The 24416-nt window shown below is 40.2% G+C and overlaps 1 protein-coding gene across 1 annotated transcript; it reads right to left on the bottom strand.

The window, feature by feature from the left end:
* Positions 1 to 2282: 2282 nt before the first annotated feature.
* Cd40lg (CD40 ligand) lies at positions 2283 to 16021 on the bottom strand. The gene is made up of 5 exons (XM_090325691.1): positions 15824 to 16021; positions 13687 to 13818; positions 8726 to 8783; positions 6224 to 6286; positions 2283 to 3159 (listed from the first exon to the last, which is right to left on the bottom strand). The coding sequence occupies exons 1-5, from the start codon at positions 15977 to 15979 to the stop codon at positions 2783 to 2785; spliced, it is 786 nt and encodes a 261-aa protein (XP_090181817.1). The 5' UTR covers positions 15980 to 16021; the 3' UTR covers positions 2283 to 2782.
* Positions 16022 to 24416: the final 8395 nt, after the last annotated feature.

The following is a 24416-nucleotide window of genomic DNA, read 5'->3' as shown; positions in this document are numbered from 1 at the left end:
AAAGCCATATAATGAGTGATTGTTGTCCTTAATGTACTATGTAATCTCTCATCTCTTTTGCTGTGCTTTGGTTATCTCATATTGTTACAATATTTCACATTATCTGATATATTTTATATATGCGTATTTGGTTATTTGAAATTGGATAGTGAAGGGGGGAATCAAGATGAGCAGGGGGAGGGGCGGAGGGAAATGGGGACCATGACATGAGAAAGGGTATCAATGTATGTGAAGTAATGCACCTTCTAGCTGGTGAATATAATGTAACCCTTCTATTAATTACAATAAAATATGTGACAAAAATCTTCACAGGGCTGGGAGTTTGGCCTAGTGGTACAGTGCTTGCTTAGCATGCATGAAGACGCAGGTTTGATTCCTTGGTACCACATACATAGAAAAAAAAAGCCAGAAGTGTTGCTGAGGCTCAAGTGGTAGAGCTCTAGCCTTGAGAAAGTCCAAAGACAGTGCTCAGGCCCTGAGTTCAAGCCCAAGACTGGCAAAAAAATCTTCATAGGTAGACAAGGATTGTCCCCTTTAAGGTATATGCATAGCGCATGCTATTTGTTTATTTTGCAGTGCTGAAGACCTTGCACCTGCTATGCAAGTGCTCTTCCACTGAGCTATATCCCCAGCATACAAATCCCCTTTTGCTAAAGTCTACCGTTGCTTCTTGCTCACCCATTGTCTTACCTAGGCAAGTTGCTTAAGTGTAACAATGCTACCAAGAGGGCACTTAGCTACTACTGTAAGAGAAAGGGAGCCATGCTCCATGAGTTCTTCTCCACTCCCCAATGGGTTAAGGCTTGTTGTCAACTAGGCTGAAGATTCTGGCCTTCCTAAAAAAGAAATACCTATCCACATCTGTAAGACCATCATGGCAAATGTCAGGAGATCCATCAGCAGCTTCCATCGATGCTAGTCCATCTTGTTCAATTCCCTTTTGTGGCGGCGAACACGGCCCAAGAATCTTTGCTTATGGAGGATAAGAAGGCACTGTGGGCAGATCCCTTGCGCATGCCAGATTTCTTTCGAGGCAGCGTGCAGCCACGCAAGTCTGTGTGGCATAGTTCAGCATTGTAGTAGATATTTATGCTGTGGGGCTTCCGTCACAAAGGGGCTTTGCTACTCACAGTGAAGACGAGTTCTACAGTAATATTTTGAGTTTGAATATGTGGTACTTCCTTTGTTTCATGAGTATATATTAACTTGTACAAAGGGGTTTCATTGTACTATTTCCATACATGTAATATACTAGAATAACAGTTTCCTTCTCTATTATTCTTTCTTTTCTTCCCTTTTCTCCTCCCTTTTATACTATTTTTCCCACATGCTTATAATGTTCTTGGATTGTATTCTCTGCTGTATCAGACTCTCCTTTGGGTGTTTATCTTAAACAAGGCACTCCATCAATGATGATAAAGTTGTCATTCATGTGGATGTGACTTCAACTATTCAGTTGGTGGTGATGACATATGATTCACTTGCTTTAGTGGAAGACGCTGGGGCCAATACTTACCATCAGGCTGTCAGCTGTTCTTCTTGCCTAGGGTGGAAACACCTACTACTCTTCTTATTTAAGAACCTCCAGCCTCACATGGCTGTGATTGATTTAAAAATGTCCATCTCCTGCAAGCTGTTTAGAGCAAGCTGGAAATAAAGACTCAGATTGCCTTTCAAGGAATATAGGGTTCCATGTCATTCATCAAAGACTATGATGCCATTAGGAGGTTTTGTGTGTTGACCGGTAAACCTAAGTTTATAAAAACAGTGCAAAGGTTGGCAACATTTCCTTCAAATACTTCCTTTCTCTTTCCCCAATCCTAATAGGAAATGACCACAATAATATTCAGGAATCTTTATTATTCAAAAATAAATAACAAGAGAATCACAGGTTCACTCTAGAAACAGTGCAGAGTGTAGGGAGATACAATAGATTTCCTTTAAATACAGTCATTTTTATGAGGAGAGGGCACGCTCAGAGCTGTTCTCTGTAGTCCCCCCTCCCATCTATAGTGCTGTAGGTAGGGAAAGGGGAAATAAAACTAGTTAGCAACAGCTTGCCACTGTGTGTGTGTGCGTGCATGCGTGTGTGTGTGTGTGTGTGTGTGTGTGTGTGTGTGTGCGCGAAAGAGAGTGAGTGTGTATGAGAGAGCCAGAGAATGAGAGATGCAGAGAGCTAGCAAGTGAGAGAGAATGAATGAGGAGAGAGAGTGAGTGAGAGAGAGAGAGAGAAAGAGAGAGAAAGAAAGAGAGAGAGAAAGAGAGAGAGACACACAGAGAGAGAGACAGAGAGAGAGACAGAAAGAGAGAGAGGGAATGAGTGAAGGTGATTATTTATGGGTAGTCTTTCTACAGCCTGTCCTGGCTTCCTCTAGGAGGAACCAGAGTGAATAACAATAGAATGTGAGGAGAAGCTTCCAGTTTCCCTTCTGTATCTTCAGTGAAAGACAGTATGTGTAAAGAAGTAAGACTGTACTTGGCTAATTATCTGTGCATTCTGGCCTTGGCTTTTCATAGGGTCCTCTGCACATGCGCATCAGTGGGAGCTGCTGTTTCAGAAAAAAAAAAAGCTCATATGGAGCAGAGTCTCTTAGAGTTACACCCAGCCTGTAATTCACTTATTCCAGCCCTATGTGCCTTGGGGATACATAATAAATAGTTCTCTGTGAGGAAGGTCCTAGGATTATAAATAGGCAGTTCAACAGGAGGTGGCCCTAAGTGCTTTGCTCTGTTAGGAAGTCTGCCAGCTTCACTCCCCTGCAGCCCGGGAGCTTGCCACTCTTCAGAGTTTGAGTAAGCCAAACGATGTGAAGCCAGTCCCATGGTTCACTTGGCTTGGATCAGTCACATTGACAAACACGGAAGCACCTGCTTGCAACTCAAATACTCCTCCCAGGTGAATGGATTGTTGCCCACAAGGCTTGGGGGAACTGTTGCTGTTTGCTGCTTTGAGTAAGATTCTCTCCGATCCACTGGTGGACTTCAGGCAGAGGCTGACTATAAATGGAGTTTGATTTGAAGGGCCTCTATTGGAACAGAAGGTGACTTGGGTGTAGATGTAATAGAATCCTTTTCTTTCAATGGTCAACTGTTTTCCATTTTTAAGGGTCACCAAGTTGTTGCTCATGGTATAGTATCCTTTCTTGGCCCACTGTAGAACTGTAACAAAAAAGGAAATTGGTGAGGAAGAGAAGCAGAGAATAGTGCACATTCTTTTTTGTGGGTTGTGGGGCTTGAACTCTGGGTCTGAATGCTGTCCCTGTTCCACCCTACCCCTTGAGGTCACAGCCCCATGGCCCCTTATCTAGTGATTAATTGGAGATAAGAGTCTCACATTCTTTAGTACCCGGGCTGGCTTTGAACCATGATCCTCAGATCTCAGCCTCCTGAGTAGCTAGGATTATAGGCATGAGCCACTGTGCCTGGCTAATAGAGCACATTCTAAAAGGAAATAGTACGAATTGATTCTTAAGGCCCTTTCTCATCCTCAGAGTCAAAGAGGTGTTACAGATAACAAATTAGCCTAGATTTTTGAGTCAGAGACATGTTCAGTTCCGGGCTTTCTTCAAGCACTTTTCTGACACTTGGGAAGATTAAATAAAGAAACATCACAAAGAAACAGATCATGCTGTGTTTCTCTCTTGAGAGTTTTTTTCTTTTTATTGGGGGGAGTGTTGCTAGTCCTGGGGCTTGGAAACTCAGGACCATGGCCACTGTCTTTGACTTTTTCTTGTTCAAGGCTAGCACTCTACCACTTGAGTCACAGCTCCACTTGGAGCCTTTTGGTGATTCATTGGAGATCAGAGTCTCATGGACTTTCCGCCTGGGCTGGCTTCCCTTTTACATTCAGAAAAGAAATTTGTCTTTGAATGAAGAAAGTGTAAATTATTTCAACATTCCATATAATTACAGAGACCAAATTATTCAGATCAAAGTCCTTTCTAATAATTTACATAAATATCTTGCCTTGAATTTTACTAAGTTGTCAGCCTACCCAGCGTAGTTTCGGCACAAAGAAAAGACCCCAATGTCTTCCCACTTGATTGTGCAGTTGTAAATTCAATCTGCCTCCCTCAGCAAAGCCTAAAATTAAGCAAGGAAGTGTGAAAATAAACCGTGTTCATTTTACTGTGTGTTTTGATCCGCCACTGTAGTGGGCGCCACCAACTTGAAAGTACCTGCATTCTTGTGGCTGAGCCTGAGTACCCACCAACAGTGAGCCATTTTCTCAGCTGACATGTTGAGTGGGTTCAAAGTGGTATGTGTATCTGATTACAAATCTCAGCTTACACAGAGAGCTTGATTGACTGCTGGGGTGGGGGAGGAGTTGAGAGAATTGAAAGTATTGATGTGTTTGTTCCCTTGAGCTTTGTGAAAATTATTATTCAATGGTGCTAGGGCTATCCAGGCAGATGATCCTGTTAAGCTGCATCACTTAGTAATGGGTGGTATCTCGACACACTAGATGTTTCTCTGCCCACTCCCCCACCCCCAGCCATTCCAGAAAGGATGCTTCCTTGGTTACATTTCCACTTTTAGGCCTTTTGGTTCTATATATTAGTCTTTTATGTTTATGATCTTAATTCCTGATCTGAAGTTCTTGCTATGGGATACAGGTGAAATTTGAAGCAGTGGAATCAGATAAATTTTGAGAGATTTGGGGCTGAGTTTTAGATAGGGAATATTATTATCTTCCCATCTATCCTCTGCATATCTACTGACTATAGAGCACACAATATTATAGGGCCAATATCATTTATTAAACCCTTTTGGAGAGCCTGAATTTATGAAGCATATCTAAGCACAAAAGTTTAGGCACATGTGGGTAAAGACAATTGGGGAGTTGATTCTGGATACATTCATGTCATCCAAAGCAGAGGAGAATTTCAGTGTCATGTGAATGGATGCCATGGACAAGTCAATATAACAGTGATGTGCTCCTGTAAATATATTTTCTGAGAAAAAGGAGTATATGACAGAATTATTAAATACTCTAGGAATAACGGATCTCAATAAGGAGCTTTATGTCACTCTTGACACATAAATCCAAGCGAAGTAAAATAGGTAGTGGCACCTTTACTGATATAGTTTAACTTAACTGATATAATTTACCTTTCTTCCACATTAGCTGATTTCATACTCAAAGTTACCCTATGAAGTAGGTGAGGCAGGAAACTATTTCATAGTTAAAATAACTTCCCTTAAGTCACTCAGTAAGTGGCTCATGGTTCTTGAATCACAGTGTTTGAAGACTCCCTATCCAGTGCTCTTATTTCCATACCATGATTCATGATAACCATGTATATGCTACATACACTGAAGCCCAAGCTATGTTAGAGATGAGCTTCTTCTTTTTTTTGTTCCTCTCCATCTCTCTGTCTCTGTCTCTGTCTCTCTGTATGTGAGAGAGGCAGACAGAAAGACACAGAAACAAAGACAGAGACAGAAAAAGAAAATACCAAGCTCCATTCCAGATCACTCTGCTGAATTTTTCAAAAGCTGCTTTGATGGTTTTGCCTTTATGCAAATGAGGGCTGTTAGGCGAGCGTACATGTTTCCATCCTCTTAGAGGATGCGACACATTCTCCAGCCCTAGGTTTTGCCAGCTACAGATTGGGGGAGGGACGGGGAATATAAGGCTTAGAATGATGGCAGAACATGTATGGAAATAAAATCTTTCAGCGTTGAAAAGATCACAGTATGTCGTCTGTGTTACTTCATTGGAAAATCTAACGTCTTGGCACCTATTGATCTTTACAGAATGATTTTACCTTTAATTTCCCCAAGGCTGGCCCCAGTGAGGTTGAGGTTAATCAGACATGGATTGACACGCGACAGATCAGACCCCCTGAGGCTCATTTTTACACAGTGAAAAGGGGTTAGGGGGACAGAGGCTCTCAGTGAGGAGGGCACTGCCTGCCACCTCTTCTCTGCTATCAGAATAATGGTCTCTCTACCTAGTAATTCATCATTAAAATCAGCCATTGTGCAAGAACCTAGTGAAAACACTGGCATTGCTTCCCACCTCCTTTTGTCCTCCTCAGTCCTGTCTGTGCATTTGTGCCACTTCGAAGACAACAGCCAACCTCTGGGAGATGTTATAAGGAAGTGTGGATGTTGGTCCCCAGAGAAGGAGAGGAGCCTGGTCATTAGGTTGCATTGATTGACTGTCCCTTCCCTCCCCAGCTGGTGAAGGAGAGTCAGATGCTATAACAGGACTTACCAGAGGTTGTTTTATTACCGGCCTCACTTATGACATGTGCCACAATTTGAGGATCTTGATCACCTGAAATTAAACCAAAACAAATCTGTCAGGCTAAGGAACTACAAAATTGCTCACGAGACTATTTGGTCTAGTTCTACAATTGTGTACAGAGTGTGCTGAAGTAGCTTAGGTTTGAGGAGGGTTAAAATGGTCACAAGTCCTTCCTACTGTGGAAAAAGCTCAGTTTCTATTATGGTCACAATTGAATTGGCTGTTTCCATAGATTATATTATTATATTATTATATTCACCTGATTATTGTTCAATACGCAGTTCCAGTTTACATACGTCAATACAGGCTAAAACACTTGATGTCATCAAACTTACCTTAAACCTTGATTTTAGGGCAACTCCTATACATTGGTAATCTTATTGAAGTCCAAAGCTATGTCCATACACTGAGCTAGTAAAGATACTAAGCAAAATTTGGCCAGACTATTATTGTATTTATCACTAATCATCTCTCTTGTAAAAGACTTGTTCCTTAATCAGATGTGCTGATCTTCAAAGGGTAGAGATTGTAAGGTAGAGATTTTTTAATTCCATTTATGAGGGTGTTACTGAGAACTTTTAGGTGCACAATACAACACAAATGAAAACACAAGTTGACCTCATCTCATGTCACCCCTTTGAAAGTAAATAATAGTTGTATGCAACGCTTTCTAGACTGAAAAGCTAGAAATGCTAGGAAAGAAATTTGTTTTCTTTGCATAAATCAGGAAAAAAATTAAAGCTGTTATATGGGAGTTCTTTAATTTCAACACAGGAAGTGAGCTGAATTTTGATAAACTTACAATCTACCTGGGGTATTAAATCTATGAGAGTTTATAGTTCAACATGTGTACAAAGGCGCCCTTCTAGCCCTTTCCACATTCATTAGTTATGAAACTTTGTAAGCCATCCTTGTAACATTACAACCATGGTTTGTTGCACTATTTTAATAAACATTTACAGTACAATATATGTTTTCTTAGGTGAATCAAAATATACTGCTTAAAGTTCATGTTACCTTCTTTAGCAGCATTTGATCGAGGACCCTTTATACATTAGTATTAGATAAAATAAACCAGATTGTAGTGTGTGTGTGTGTGTGTGTGTGTGTGTGTGTGTGTGTGTGTGTGTGTGTGTGTGTGTGCCTGTCTTGGGGCTTAGAACATAGGACGTAGGATGTGTCCCTGGGCTTCTTTTTGCTCAAGGCTAGCTTTCTATCACTTGAACCACAGCACTTCTGATCTCACAAACTTTCTTGCCCAGGCTGGCTTTGAACTGCAATCCTCAGATCTCAGCCTCTTGAGCTAGGATTACAGGTTGGGAGCTAATAGTACAAGGCAAGAATTATTCTTTATTTGGTAAGGCCACCAAGACCAGAACTAGAACCAGTAAGTGGAGATTACAGAATAAAATTTGAGTTAAGTGCAAAAGACTTCTGTGGAGAAATGTAATAGTTTTATTACAATTATTAGAGTTGTTCCTAGATTAACCAGAATATCTTACATGGTTAAAGGTACCTCATCTCCAGACATATTGAGAAGAGGCCAGATGGCGAATACTGTTCTAAAGAATATTGTATTGAATTTGCGAACCATCAAGTTCATTTCCTTTTTTTAATTCAAGTTCATTTTCTAACGTGAAGATGTTTCAGATACTGCCTTCAAGTCCAGGCAATAATTAGAACATTATCACATAGTCACATACTGATTGCAGAGACTCTACCAGGCAGTGTTCTTATGAAAAGTTGACAAAAGATAGTTCTAATAAATGGTGGCTTTTTTATGTCATCCTCTGAAGATGCTGTCAGACTGTATGATCATTTAAAATGCTTAATATACTGACATTTCTTTATAACTGGAATTATTAGCATTAGAGGAGTGGAGCTTTCACTATAAATATGGGCATATAAATGAATCATAGGGATTCATTTGAATCATTCAATCATTCTCGATCATAGAGATCAGAGAAATTATTCTTTTTATTTTTTTCGTGGGTTGTAGGGCTTGAATTCTGGGCCTGGGTGTTTTCCCTGAGCATTTCCGCTCAAGGCCAGCACTCTACCACTTGAGCCACAGTACCACTTCCTGTTTTCTGGTGGTTAATTGGAGATAAGAGTTTCACACAGTTTCATGCCTGTGCTGGCTTTGAACTGCGATCATCACATCTCAGCCTCCTGAGTAGCTAGGATTACAGGTGTGAGCTACTGGCTCCGGCAAAAGTATCCATTGGACAATTGCCTTTCTATTTTATTTCTAGGACTAAAAGTATAATAACATGGTTATTGAATATAATCAGCTCAAAGCTTATTTTTTCCATTTTAATTTCCTTTTAAGTTTTGGCAAGGATTTCTTTTAGTACAATAGTTAAAATAGCAATAAAGAACATTTCTTGCTTAGGAAATGGGAGTTAAAGACTCTTTCCCTCCCTTCATGTTTTAAGCATGCATAGAAATGGACAAATAGCAACCTACCTTTTTGCATTTCAAAGCTGTTTTCTTTTTCTGTCTCCTTTTTGTTTAGCATTATATCCTGAAAGAATAATCATTGCAAAAGGTCATTTTGATAAGTGCTCTGTTAGGGTGTTTTAGAGGTAATATTCTTGTGGCATCTGTCATTACTGTGTTGGATATTGGTAGGGAAGATCATCGCAGAGATTAAGGGTGCTGTCACTAATTATGTCATTTGCATTGGAAAGCCATAGATCTGACAGATGACTGATGACCCCAAAAGCACAGGGGAGAATATGGAAACAAAATTCAGCCCTTATTATCTCTATTCCAGTGCTTTCTCCAGACCCTTCCCGTGACCTCCACCTCCCTGGCTTTGGTTTTGACAGGTATTGACAAACAATGCTGAATGGGGAAATGTTTCTATCCTGGGAATTGATATATAAAATGTTCCTAAACATAAGCATACTACATGTGTCCTAGAATTAAATTGCTTTGTAAATGTAAGTTGGATCTTGGGAAAGAAATTTCACACTATGAAAATCCCCTTTCTGGGCACGGTGGTTCACACCTGTAATCCTAGCTACTCAGGAAGCTGAGATCTGAAGATCATGGTTCAAAGCCAGCCTGGGCAATACAAAAGCCACAAAAGCTGTGAGACTCTTATCTCCAATTAATCACCAGAAAATGGGATGTGGGGCTGTGGCTCAAGGGTAGGGTGATAACCTTGAGCTGAAGAGCTCAGGGACAGCGCCCAGGCAAGAGTTCAAGCTCCATGAACCCCCCTCCCAAATTGTCCTTTTCAATGTGCTTGAGACATCTTGTTGATGACTGCCCTGAATAGCCTGCTTTTATTGGGAACAATCAGAATTTAGTGAATACAAGTCATATTCCAATGGTACTGATGTTTGAAGGCAAATGCAACACATCTTAAAAAGATTTTACTTATCAACTCAAGAGATATTGAGGGATTTAAAGGAGCTAGAGAGACCTTCTTTAACAAAAATTGAAAGCTGGGGGGCCAGGTGTTTGGCTTAGTGGTAGAGTGCTTGCCTAGCATGCACAAAGACCTGGATTTGATTCCTCGGTACCACATACATAGAAAAAAAACAGAAGTGGTGCTGTGGCTCTAGTGGTAGAGCTCTAGCCTTGAGAAAACCCAAGGACAGTGCTCACGCCCTGAGCTCAAGTCCAGGAATGGCAAAAAAAAGGAAAAAAAATTGAAAGCTGGTAAAGGACTGAGTATCTATAATGCTAGGTACTCAATAAGATGAGATCTCGGGATCACTGTTCAAAGCCAACTGGAGCAGAAAAGTCTGTGAGACCCTTATTTCCAATTAAACTAGCAAAAAAAAAAGAAAGTAGGAGTGTGGCTCAAATGGAAGAGTGCCAGCTCTGAGCAAAAATGCCAAGCAAGAATGAAAGGACTTGTGCACTGGGACAAAAAAAAAAGAGGCTGAACAAAAGGTCTGGAGATCTTAATTGGCTTCCCTCTCAGAGAGGGAAGCTGGAACTGAGACTAGAAAGTAAGCAATTACATTCTTAAGCCTGGTTCAACTTGACCTGTCTTCTATATACTCAACACAAGGAGGAAGACAGCAATACTTCCATATCACCTACTCATTAAAGTCCCGTGTTTCCTTCCATTTCTGAACTCAATTATCTACACCGCCCTCCTTCCCATTCCTCCCCTAGAAGGAATCTATGTTGTAATTGTAGGCTCAGCTCATTTACTAAGTGTGAGGGCGTAAATGACAGAGCCCCACGGGAACCCGAGTCTCAAAATGATTACATGGGCTGCAGAGCTTCAACTTTCCATTTGAGCTGAAGTGGGATGCTATGAAAAGGTGGCCACAGGAAAGTGTTTGTGAGATAGTGAGTAAACAAATGACGCTTTAGAGTCTTTTCAAACCCTAATTCGTGATGATTGAGATAATTTTAAGGCTGAGTGGTTGCATAGGTGTCAAGGCTTGGCCAAAATAAAAAACGTGAAGTCAGCAGTTAATCTTTTATGCAACTAATTTTGACTTTTTGTGAACTTTCCCCCAGCCACCCTCCCTAGAATCTTGTTTTCTTCTTTCTGTCTCCACCTCAATGGAAAGCGTTTTAAATGTGGAGTTTCAGAAAGTCTGGGATGAGTTATTTCTCCTGAGTAGAAAGTCTAGATGTCAGGGATGGACTAGTTCCCTTGAACACGGTATTAAAACGATGCCTCCATATACCCCGACACTAACTCCAAACTCCATCTTCACCTTAGGGTGATAGCTTGTCACTCTCAGGTGCAAACTGGATTCCAGTGTTGGGTGGCCACATGTAGGGATAGTGAGGAGAAGACTGAAGTTCTGTGAATTGAAAATTAGATGTGGGGCCAGGAGTATGGCCAAATGATGGAGTGCTCGTCTAGCATTCGTGAAGCCCTGGGTTTGATTCCTTGGAATCACATAGGCAGAAAAAAAACTGGAGGTGGTTCTATGACGCAAGTGGTAGAGTGCTAGCTTTGAAAAAGCTCAAAGACAGTGCTCAGACTCTGAGTTCAAGCCCCAGGACTGACAAAAAAAGAAAAAAAAAACAAAATAAAAACAAAACAGGAAATTAGATGGGATGATTTCTCAAACCTCGTCAAACCCTGTGATTTCAAACCCTCAAATTTAAACTCAACAATGCTCTGGACTAGTCAGACGGTGACCTAGAAAGGAAGCTTCCTAATATTAGTTAAAAATACACAAATCCAATCTAGATTTATTCTATAGTCACTCGGTTGGATGAAAAACAGAGGTCCCAAGTATTGTTTCAGAGTGGGAAATATGGGGGCAATGGACATGGTCAGTCATGCAAGGAGGAGTAGGTAGCTGGAGAGCTTTATCTCTATGCACTATGCACATGTTAGTGCACATGGCATGGACAGGACTCCTTATCTGCTGTAGAAGATGATTCAAGTCCCCTTGGCCATAAGCTCACTTAGGGATTGTGTGGAAGTGAAGTGCTGTATCGAGTGACTGGAGATCTGAATAAACCAACAAGCGGGTGACATGATGGCAGAATGTCAGAGCTGATAATCCTCTCACAATCTCAAGTCTCTTAAACTATGAGAAAATGGAGGTACACCAAGGTGAAATCATTCAGCCAAGGTTACATGGTCAAACATATTCCATCTTCTAGCTGGTTTATTAGCCGTTGTTTTGAGCAAGACTCTATTCACATTAAAATTTGTACCACTTCTGAATCCTGTAAGAACTGGAGCAACTCAAATTTTTTCTCAAGTTGGCCAGTTTTACAAATAAAAGATTAGGAGTATCATTTGAACCCTTGACTCGTGTAAAGTATGTGAAAACCAGCAGTAATTCTGAGCTGCATTCTATATGCAATAATGACATGGAATAAAGTCTTAGTCTTTGTGAGTGAATTAATTTGTACTATTACACATTGATGACAGTACAGGCAAGTAGGAATAAGTTCGTGCAATGAGATCTTTAGCTCTTTCTTCTTTGTCATACTCTACATTTTCCATGATGAGAACTAATCTCGGTTTATTCAGATGCTCACACACTTGATAGAGCAGTACCCCTGGATAAGCCCTAAGCAAATGAATGGCTAAGGACCTTTGATTCAGTGTTCAGAGAGGGAAATGGACAGTGAGGGTATTTGACGTTCTTAGGAAAGAAAAAAAATTCCATTGACTACACAACCATGATGGCCAAATTAGTGGAAAGGCTCTAGTTTTTTTAAATTTTATTTTACATATCCGTTATAGGGTACAGCCAATAATTACTTGGGCTTTCTCAAGGGTAGAGCTCTACCACTTGAGCCATAGCATTACTTCTGGCTTTTTTCTATATATGTGGTACCAAGGGATCGAACCTGGGTCTTTATGCATGCTAGGCAAGCACTCTACCACTAGGCCAAACTCCTGGCCCCAAGCTTGATGGTTTATAAGGCTTCAAAACTTTTCTGTGTCTGATTAGGTTTGGCTTGAGTGGCTTCCTGAGCAAGTGGTTTTAGAAGGAGTCTGGCTTGGATGACACCGAGAATGCCCATTCCCTATTTCCCGCAGCCCTTGCTCCCAATGAAGGGAAAGATCTCCCTTCCCTAGCATTTGAAATCCCATTACTGGATAAGCACTGAATACTGTGGTGATTGCTGAGTCCTTACTATCCCCACGATAGGCAATGCCTTCACTTGCAGTGATCAACACAGCAGCAGCCAGTCAGCTTCACCACTTTCCCAGCCAGGGAACATCAGACCATGGCAGCACAGTGGGGAGACTTCATAAAGTCTGCATAGACAGACACAGAGCTGGGAAAAAGAAACTTCTGCTTGGTGCTGTGTTGCTCACCTCCAATCCCAATACTCAGGATACTGAGGCAAGAGAATGGTGACTTCTAAGTGAGCCTGTGCTATGTAAGGAGACCTTATCTCAAGAAAAACAAAAAGAAAGCAAGAGAAAACAAACCCCAAATTCCCCCACTCAAAGCGTATTTCTTCTCACCATTTTGGTTAAGATCAAGTATAAAATGTGCCAAATACATACACGCATAAAACCAAACCAAGGTAACTCGGGCTAAAATGGCCACTGATGTGAGTTCATGACTAATTGTGAATGCACCCACAGGGAAGTGGACATTTGCTCCCAGAGAGACACTATTGGGTTCTCTCAAGGTAGGAGTGTGAGCATTTCTGAATTTCCTTTTCAACATAAAGATTTGGCTTCCTTTTTCCTGAGATGCACATGTACACTCAAATTCATGCATATGTTATATATGCATATGCTCACACATAAGTATATACATATATACACACGTGCTCACATATATGCACATACACATGTGTATATGCACATGCACACATATGTATGTACGTGTCTACTCTGCATTTGTATATAACAGCTCAAACATTTACTTTAGATTTACATTCAATTTCAGATTCCTAATCTAAAAACAACATAGTCAAACTTTTCAGTGACTTTTCTAAGTACTTGAGTGCCTTACCTTGACAAAGCCTTCAAACTGGCTTCTAATTTCCTCACAGTTCAACAAGGATAATGATCCTTCTCCTCTGCTGCATCGCTGTATCGTTTTCATGAATACAAAATCCTCATGCAAATTCCTTTCATCTTCTATCTGTTTTGAAATATTCAGGATAAGGAAAATATCATTTTGGAGAATGTGGCTAATGACATTTACCTCCACACCCCCTCCCATGGCACAAGAAGGGGCCTTTGAGAGCATCAATAGGGAGTATTATACATTATTATATCTCCGTTTGGTACTTGCCATTGAAAAGTCTACAAAAGCCAGTGATTAAGGTATCACATTATCTGTATCTCGGGATAGAAATCACAGCTATTCTGATGAACTTTCATCACAAAGTATATATTTCCATGGGCCATAGCTGCAATATTCTGTAATTATCATATTTCCTGTCAGCCTATAAAATACTTCTCTGCTGAGCTAATTTGCCCACTTCATTTTAGAGTTCCTAATATCGTGCTTTCAAAAGAAGGCAATTTGTAACATGCATCCACTAATTTTGAATTTTAATTACACTATTCTCCTTTCTTTAGAATTGGTAGAAGGAGTTTTAAACAAATCACCTCTTATCCCCAGAGTTAATGAGCTATTTTATTTTCCAATGCCTTAGTAATTAATTAAATGTAAGAAAAAGTTATTAACTAATTCCATTCCATTTACTTCTTATAAGAGTAGACTGTTAACATTCAAAAAGAATGTAGAACAGGTAGCCAGCTCTCCTTGAGGGCACATGCAAACCCAGGTCACTATTTCCCCCTCGGAGGCCAGCTAGGCTTTTGGTCTATCGAACCCACTATTCTAAACACAAAATATAAAAAGAGACCACACTCAGAACACATCTCTTCTCAGGACTGAAACCTAAAATTGGATAATGTAGTAAGTGGCTCTCATTCTCATGATCTTGCCTTACTGAGAGAAAATTTCATGACTTTATTTCTGTGTCTGTGTCTCAGGAGAAGACAGTCAAGGAACCTGGACAAAATGCCATTATTGAGATACTTCTGCCTGGCCATAGCTACACCTGCAGACTGCAGACTTTTGGGGACAACCAGATTCTTGGTTCATGTGCTCATAATCATCTCTAATGGGGGTTGGTCAACACAGTAGACAAATGCAAAATGGAAGCAGCGACAACTTCAATGCTATATTATTCTAACACTAGGAAAACCCTGCTAAATTACTCCTTTCTTTTGTTCCTGCAAACCCAGTCCTGTAAGAAGATAAAGCTACTCAGAGTCACACTAAACAGCTGGCATTTGAAGACTTAACCACAAAATACTATCTTTAATAGAAAACTGAATTTAGGGACTTATCTGTGTTTGTCCTAATCGGAAACACTACGGAATTTAAGATCAACTTGATGTATTTCTTTCCTAGGTAGAAATTTAAAAAGTCAAACTCCCCATCAAAAAAACTAATGTTTTACATTTTTTTGTGGGTCATGGGGCTTGAACTTGGCTTGGACGCTGCCCCTGAGCTCTTCGGCTCAAGGGTACCACCCTACTCCTAGGCCTGGGTGTTGTCCTTGAGCTCTTCAACTAAAGGCTATTGCCTACCCTTGAGCCAAGCCCCACTTCCCGTTTTCTAGAGGTTAATTGGAGATAAGAGTCTCAGGTCCTTTTGTGCTCTGGCTGACTTTGAACCTTGATCCTCAGATCTCAGCCTCCTGAGTAGCTAGGATTACAGGCGTGAGCCACCGGCCGGCTAATGTTTAACTTTCGAAGTAGATTATTAGGAAAAAATTACAGATAGAGTTCACGTAACAGTGTGTTCAAGATGCTGTTTTTAAGTGCTTTGCATAGCTAGACTCAATCTATGGCATGGCTACCATTACCAGTTGCATTTACAAATATGGAAACAGAGGCATAGAAATATGTAGTAAATTACTCTGGATCACAGAGTTGGTAGGACCAGAGACTGACTAACCCAGAGCAAGACTGTGAGACCCAACTGACTAGACCATAACTGTTAATGGCATGAACCCCTTCATCTTGAATATCTACCATTGTCTATCTTAGGGCAGAAGTAAAACCAGCCAACTTACCAATCAATAACATCCCTGGTATAATTGATAAATGTTTGATATTCATCTTACCTTGTCCAACCGTCTATGAAGATACACAGCAAAAAGTGCCGATCCAATCATCTGGGTGATAAGGAAAACAGTAAGTAAATACATAAAAATTTTCATGCTAATAGGCAGTCCAGGAGCAACAGACCGAGGAGAAGGTTGGCTGTATGTTTCGATCATTCTGAGTGTAAGTTGAAATAGAGTCTTCTGACTGAGGAGATGACAGAGGCAGCATGAGAAGACTGTCAAAGTTGGCCACCTTACTCAGGATTAGTTAAGAGCGCACAATCGTCACAGCCCACACTTCCTGGAAAATGTGCTTCGTAGTCTTCTCTCCCAGAGAAAAAGTTACGTAAAGGTTTTTTTTCAAAAAAAAATTAACTTACACTCATATCATTGACTTCCAGCCTTTCCCTTTTGTTAGTAAAGAAGAAACTTCTTCCATACATTCATTTTTGCCTTGAAATGTCAGACACTTCTTAAGAGACAATGGAAGTTTTTTTTTTTTCCTATTGCTGTCTAACTTTGGGGGCTCACCAGTTTCAAGGAAAGTGACAAATGAATCCATCAGCAATGAATTTGTTTCAATTTCAATCTTACTAATATAAAACAGGAACATGGTAGAAGGGGAAAAACAAATATTAACCAAAAATTGGATTTTTTTATGACTTGGTGTACTACGAGGTAATTGCCTCTTGAGTTTACTTCTTTTCAACTCAAAACTAAAAGAAATCCAGATAGCTTTCCAAATTAGTGATACATATGTTTAGAGTCCTAGCATTTATTAAATAGAATTTAGCAGAAAAGATAATGTGAGAAAAATAGTATCATTGTTCAAAGGCAAAGCCAAATAGGATCTTTGGGGAAAAAATCAAAAAGCAAGAAGTCTAGGATTGGAGTTATAGTAGATATATTAGCTTGATTTAGCTTTGTGACTTATCTGTAGTGTTCTGATCCTTCATGTAATTGCTGATGTTGATGTAATTGAGGATAGGTTCATAAGGAAAATAGGCTGAAGTAGAGGGAACTGAATTCTAGTCTTGCTCTGCCAATACATTGCTGTGAAATTCAGGCAAATCACATTCCCTCTGTACATTTAAATTTCACTGTAGTCCAAGGGGTAGGTATCTATCTTGTCTAGCACCTAAACGGTTGTAAAGATCAAGTATGTCTAGGAAAGAAATTTGAAACATGTTGAGTAATAAGCAACTTTAATTTCTCTCTCTCTGTATGTATGTATGTATGTATGCATGTATGTATGTGTACTTCTCCTGGTGCTTGAACTCAGCCTGGATACTGTCCCTGAGCTTTTATGCTGAAGGGTAGTGCTCTACTACTTGAGCACAGATCCACTTCTGATTTTCTGGTGGTTAATTGGAGATAATCTCATGGACTTCCTGTTCAGGCTGGCTTTGAACCTTAAACTTCAGATCTCAGCCTTCTGAGTAGCTAGGATTAAGCCACCAGGGCCTAGCTAATACATATTTTTTTTGTAGTTTGTTTAGCCTAAGAAATGAGTTTTCCAAATTATTGCCAGGTCTTGATATACTGATTAAAATAGACAAGTAGTATCCATATTTGTCTCTATTATATATGGAACAGTACAGATATGATCAGCAGATCTAGGGAAATTAGAATACCTCACTATGCTTGATGCAGGGCTGGCCAGGATGAGTTGTGAGCAGAAAAATATGGACAGTGTTCAGTTTGTTTTTCATGGTAAGAATCAAGACCTTATTCTCTAGGCAGGAATCTTCTAGATATGTTCAGGGGAAAAAAATCTCTTTGTGAAGCCCTATGCAGAACAAATACTGATAAATTTAACTTTTCTGTGTGTACCAGAAATAATTTTCATTTCCATATATATATATATACTTTGTATATGTGTGTATATTATTCATAAAACAAATATACAAATACAGCACTTCTGTATTCAAGTAAACAGAAGCACCTTAAGTTGTGACATGGAATTATTGAAGTATGCAGGATCACACATTTCTGAAGGATTTTTGCCTTGTCTTACTAGATTTTGTTAAAACTAAATGAAGCTGTGGGCATATATAACCTTGCATCCCAATTTAATTTAGAAACTGGGATAAGATTACTTTTGTGATTCCTTTAATAAGGTTTTGGGAGTTAAATAAGAAACATGAAAACTACTCTGACAACTATGCTGTCTGTGTAGTTCGTACCTACTTTCTTCCACTCCTACACTGTGGCATCCTGTCCTAGGGGTCCAGGTCTCTGTAGCTTTTCATTGGGTATGCAAATGATGGCCTCGTTGTATGTGACAAACTTCCATCAGTAATCAGAGAGGTTGTTTCTTTGCTGGATGATCTGAGTTCTGCTGAAGCAAAATTATCAGGAGGTTCAAAATGGGCTCAAAGCCTTCTCCAAAGCCAGTTTTGTGCAATTATTGAATGTTAAGGGTTTTTGCTCATCAAAACCTAGAGGGAAAAGATGCTGAAGGAGTCATGGAGATTAAGTCAATGTCAATTTGCTGGTGCGATCAACTTTAAGAAATGGCTTTCCAATCTTTCGGCCTTCCTTTCTTAATCTCCAGCCCCTACCTGTGTGCCATCTGCTCACAGTATACCCCTGAAACTGCTGCTACTGTTATTAATTCAAGAGTAATTTTGGCAAAAACACTTTAGAATGGCTTTTTTTGTCAGTCCCGGTCTTGAACTCAGGACCTGAGCACTGTCCTTGGGCTTTCTCAAGATTAGAGTTCTACCACTTAAACCACAGCACAACTTCGGGCTTTTTTCTATGTAAGTGGTACTGAGGAATCGAACCTGGCTCTTCGTGCATGTTAGGCAAGCACTCTACCACAAGGCCAAACTCCTGGCCCTAGAGTGCCTTTTTAAAAATTAATGGGATTTTGCTCAGGCCTTCATGCTTGCTGTGCAAGGTGTCTACCACTTGAGCCAAATCCACAGCACCTCCCCCCTCTTTTTTTTTTGCTTTTATCGTTACTTTCTATGTAGAATCTTGCATTTTTTTGTCATGGCAGATCTTAGTCCTTGATCTTTCTATTTATGCCTCCCACGTAGCAAAGATGGCAGACATGTACCACCACGTCCAGTTTATTGAGCTTGATAGAGTCTCACTAGCTTTTCCCCCTGAGCTGGCCTCAAACAGCAATCTCTGCCTTCTGAGTAGCTGTGATTACAAGTATTAGCTGGCTTAGAATTCATTGCACTTGCAATGACCTCTCATTCTTTCATCATCTTGATACTGTCTGCTTTTGAATTGTATACCAACATACTGTTTTTTGTTGTTTGTTTGTTTGTTTTTGCCAATTCTAGGGCTTGGACTCAGGGCCTGGGCACTGGGCTTGAACTTTCTCAAGACAAGCGCTTTACCACTTGAACCACAGCCCCGCACCACTTGGGGATTTTTCTATGTATGTGGTACCAAGGAATCGAACCTAGGGCTTTGTGCATGCTAGGTAAACACTCTACCACTAGGCCAAACTCCCGGCCCTCAACATACTGTTTTTTTTTTCTTTTTTTTTTGTCAGTCTTGGGCCTTGAACTCAGGGCCTGGACACTGTCCTTGGGCTTTCTCAAGGCTAGAGCTCTACCACTTGATCCATAGCACCACTTCCAGCTTTTTTTTATGTATGTGGTACTGAGGAATTGAACCCAGGTCTTTGTGCCTGCTAGGCATCCTATACCCTATCTTCTTTCTGCTCTCTCTTCTTTTCCCATCTTCCCCTTTCTCTCCTTTTCTTCTTTCTCCCTCACCTCCTTAAGCGTTAACAATTCAGATTTGAAAATGGTTCTCTATATCTCACTGAATGGTCATATTGTAGAAACCACCCATTATACCCTTCTCTTTCTTAACATAGCTTGCACTTGTGAACTTCCTCCCTTTAGCTTCTTGATGTTCACAACTTCTTACCCCCACCCTGCCAACCTCTGGATCCGTGCCCATACATCCTCCCTTCTGTAGTTTACTGAACTGCACCATCTTAAACAATCTTGCTTTCTTTCCTGCCCCACCCCATCTTCCTTTTGCACTGCTCAAAGAACGCTCATTAAACATTCTCTTTTTCATAGTTTCATTTTTCTACATTTTCAAATTCATTGTCCAGTGTAGGAGATTGTGGTATTCTCATATGTACATATGGTTCCAAATCATTGAAAAGACCATGCTATGCAATCTACTTTGACCCTGGGAGTGAGGCTCTATCTCAGGCTCAACGAAATATGCTGACATGTGGCCTGCCATGTTCAGCATAAATGCTATTAGCTTCAGAATGCTTTGCTTGTCCTTTCACCCTTGATGATCCATCTTCTGCCTTTTTCTGCCTGCTCTTCTAGTTGGAGTCAATCAATGGCTACTTGTACACTTTCCAAATTTCAACTCCATTTTCAGTGTGTTTGTATCAGAAGTCCTCTGTGGCAGGGTCTTCTTTGCTCATCTCTTACCAGCAAGGAGGTGGTTGGCCGTTTTACTAGGCCCTGTTTCAAAATCATCAACTGTGTAGTATATCTAGAAATGACTTTCAAAGTCAGTTTCCAGAGTTTTGTAGAGATGGACTGCAGAAAAGTTCCTGTAGCAAAATCAAATATCGACTATCCTTTTCTTTCCTTTCAGAAAGAATTAAATGCTTGATGTGTATTATTTCATCTTTTTTATTGTTCTTAGATAAAAATTTCTTCAAAGTCCATCATCCTTTTCTGTTATTGTTTCTACCATCTAGTAACTGGTAGCAAATAAGTATGAAGGGACAAATTTCTTTAAATGTATTATACTTTACTAACTTGTTCTGGTACCTTGTTTTTGGTGCAAATTTTCTCCTGGTTGTGATTTCATGTAAATAACCTAGCACAGAGTCATTGTTTCTGCAAGAAAAAATATTTTCTGTGTATACAAAGTTAAATTCATCAATATTTGTTCTGTAAAGGGCTTCATAGATTTTTTTCCCCTCAATATACCTGGAAGATTCATCATAGAAGAAAAGCTTTTGATACTTACCATTACAAACCAAACCCACACTTCTCATCTCATTTCTCCCAACATATTTCTGTCCAGTCTTGTACATTGGATATATGAAGGTAGTCTCATTTCCTAAATGTTGCTAGACTTATTCGCGCTCCTCCCTGTGCATGCATTCTCGATTCTTTCCTCTCCAATCCATTACTGTGGGACTGTAATATTCCATCTCTTAACACAAAAAATCTCTTCCGTGCTTAATCTATCATAGTATTCATAACATCACATCCTATTTGATTTTTCTGACATCTTTTCCATTCACTCTTGAAGGAATAAAATAAATGCCCTCCCCAAATTTTTAGAATCCTTGCCTCTAGACACATTGTAAGGAATTCATGTTTGATAAATTGCTAAATTTTATTTTCATAAAGTAGGCAGGAAGTTATAAAACATTCTAAGCTGGAAGAACAGCATTTGCAAGCCTCGCTGGTGATAGAAATGACAATATATTTATTTTAATTTTTTCAGTTCAATTAATGATTTCTCTTTCCTTTGGAGTCAGTTCCATATTTTGCCCCATGTCCTTCATATTATACTTTTTCTCCAAATGTCTGGCAATATTTAGTGATCTGGCCATACTTGTGAATGGAAGATTGTGTTGGTCATTATGGGTAAATGGTGACATGGGTTTCTTCTGCAGAGTATACTCATCTATTTCCCCTACAAGTCTTTCTCCGGAACAAGAGGCCTGACTTGTGACTTCTGTTTAAGTGGGTAGGGCCTGTCAACAGACAGGTTTCCCTTTAGGTTATGTGGGTGGAGAAGCAGGAAGACCAGGGACCCCCACAACTGATAACATGCAAGGAGGGCTTTTCTCTGGGGGTGGAGACTTGTAGCTTTCACTCTTGACTGATGTTGCTTTTCCTTTTGGTTTTCTCCTCCCATGTGCTTCAGAGGTGTCACCATCCTCCCTAGAGTTAGTTCCTTGCAGACTATTTCAGCCAGAGGGCAAAAGCTAAATGCTGCTACTACCCAAAAGCCCATAGAGGAAACAGAAAGAATGGGTGGAAAGCCCCCTTGACCTAGCTGCTTTTTCTGCAGCTCTTTAAAAAATGACTGTAAAGATTGCCTCCCATTCTATAGCTGCTCTTCACATTTATTGACTGATACAATACTACCTGAAGGAAAACATCTTCTTACCTCTAATCTTGGTATGCCATGTTTTCTGCCACGATTTCTGTTAGTTCAAATCCACTGCCTTTCTCGCTTCCTGATAACCCTCAGAATTTATGTCACATGAATATCAACTTTTTTGAACCCACTGACGTTGTGTTTTCCTTTTTTAAACATTTATTTTTGACTGAGAGTTATATTAACATGGTTAAACATATAAGGGACATAAAATACTATGCTTGGGCAAACTCTTCCACTGTCAACCAGTGTTGTCAGCTTTGTATATATCCTACAGATCCTTTCATGCACATTAAAGGAAACACTTAGGTATTTTTTTCACTCCTTTTTTTTGCCAGTCCTGGGGCTTGACCTCAGCGCCTGGGCACTGTCCCTGAGCTTCTTTTGCTCAAGGCTAGCACTCCACCACTTGAGCCACAGCACCACTTTCCGCTTTTTCTGTATAGGTAGTCCTAAGGAATGGAATCCAGGGCTTCATGCATGCTAGGCAAGCACTCTACCACGAAGCTACATTCCCATCCCTCTTTTTCACTCTTTCACATGCAGTATACAAAACATAGATTGGCTTCATATTTGTGTGTGTGTGTGACTATGTAAGAGAGATTGAGAAAGGGAGACAGTCAGACAGAGATAGAGACAGAGACGGAGAGATTATGTATTGCAAATACTGGGGTTTAAACTCAAGGCCCCTTAGATTTTTTTGCTTAAGACTGGGACGTGATCACTTGAGACACAGCTTCATTGCTAGCTTTTGAAGAGAAGAGCCTATCAGAATCATTTCCCTAGGATGGTTTAGAACTGTGATCCTCAGATCTCAGCTCCCTGGGTAGCTACAATTTCAGGCATGAACTACCAGTGCCTGGCTAGCTCTCCCACACAATTTAATAATACATCTTGGAGACTGTTCCATATCAACAAAATATTTTTAATTGTGTAGTGCACAACTCGGTATTGTTCTGGGCTTCATTTTCCATACCTCATTCAACCATGGTCCAAAAATATTAAACAGAAAATTACAGAAATGATTTGTAGGTTTTAAATGTGTTTATATATTTTATAGTTGTTTTATTTTATTATTAATTATGATTATTAATAGTTATGATTTTTGTTTTTTTGTTTGTAGCACTGGAAATTGAACTGGCCCCTGGCTCAGTTATTTTTATTTTTGTTTTTGTTTTTTGTTTTTGTTTTGGTCAGTTGTGGGACTTGAACTCTGGGCCTGGGTGTTGTTCCTGAGCTCTTCAACTCAAGGGTACTGCCCTACCTGCTGAGCCACAGCACCACTTCCGGTTTTCTGGTGGTTAATTGGAGATAAGAGTCTCATGGAATTTAGTACCTGGGCTGGCTTTGAACCGCAATCCTCAGATCTCAGCCTGCTGAGTAGCTAGGATTATAGGCGTGAGCCACCATGTGCAGCTGCTTCTAGTTGTTTTTCAGATAGAATCTTGCGCTAATTTGAATTGTCCTACCTCTGTCTCCAAGTAGTTCGGAGTATGGGTGTGTAGTGCCATGCTTGATCCAATTTGTCATTTAAACGATCCCATAAGTATGTGTATTTAATACATATAGGTTTGTATGCTGCTATGATTTGAGTGTATTTCTCTTCACTTGTGTATTGAAACTTGAATTTCTCAACACAGTAGTGGTAGAATGTGGAGTCTCCTAGGTGGTGCTGTGGTTGAAGATACGAAGATCTCACAAGTGGATTAAGGCCTTTGTCATATGATGTCCCATGGAGTTGCATTACTTACCTCTGGAGTGGAGTGAAAGAACTATTCTTCATGTTGTTGGTCTTCCACATATACTCACTTGCTCTCCTCCCTTCCCCTCCCCTTCTTTGTCCTCCCCTCATCTTCCCTTCCCTCCTTTCTCCTTCCTTCCCTTCTCTTACCTTTCTCTCTCCTCTCCACCATGTGGGCCCTATTATCCCCAAATGGCATGCGCTGAAGCCTTGCTCCCCAGTTGATGGTGCTGGTGGGAAATAACAGACACATTAGGAATTGAGACTAATTGGAGGAAGTGAGTCATTGTGCACATATCCTTGAAGGATGTGTTTTATCCTCTGGTCCCTCCTCTTTATGTTCCTCAGCCATCATGAAGTGAGCAGCTTCGGTCCAACACACATCCTTTGCCATGAGGAAGATGTTGTACCCCTGTACAACTCCACAATGTAGTCAAGTAACCACTGTTGGCCTAGTTAGGGGTCTTAGGTTTTTTGTTGTTGTTGTTTTTTCCTTGTTGCTTTTTTTTCCCTTTGCATGCCTGAGGACAGAATTCAGGGCCTTACACTTGGCACACTTTTGCTGAGCTAAATCCCCAACTCTTCATCTTTGTTTTGACAATGTATCCGGAATTCTTTATTCTTTTTTTTTTTTGTCAGTCGTGGAACTTGAGCTCTGGGCCTGGGCACTGTTCCTGAGTTCTTCTGCTCAAGGCTAAATGCTCTACCCCTTGAGCTACAGTGCCACTTCTGGTTTTATAG

Source organism: Megascapheus bottae, chromosome X (assembly GCF_031878675.1).
Source record: "Megascapheus bottae isolate mThoBot1 chromosome X, mThoBot2.hap1, whole genome shotgun sequence".
Taxonomy (NCBI): domain Eukaryota; kingdom Metazoa; phylum Chordata; class Mammalia; order Rodentia; family Geomyidae; genus Megascapheus; species Megascapheus bottae.
The sequence above is the reverse complement of the archived record's forward strand: the minus strand, read 5'-3'. Positions and strand labels throughout refer to the sequence as shown.

Excerpts from the sequence above, each read along its gene's own strand:
- Cd40lg (XM_090325691.1), bottom strand. The coding sequence starts at position 15,979 with ATGATCGAAACATACAGCCAACCTTCTCCTCGGTCTGTTGCTCCTGGA. Across the intron at positions 8,784-13,686 it reads AGTTTGAAGGCTTTGTCAAG|GATATAATGCTAAACAAAAA; the intron begins GTAAGGCACTCA and ends TTATTCTTTCAG. Across the intron at positions 3,160-6,223 it reads CGGTAATAAAACAACCTCTG|TTCTACAGTGGGCCAAGAAA; the intron begins GTAAGTCCTGTT and ends TTTTTGTTACAG.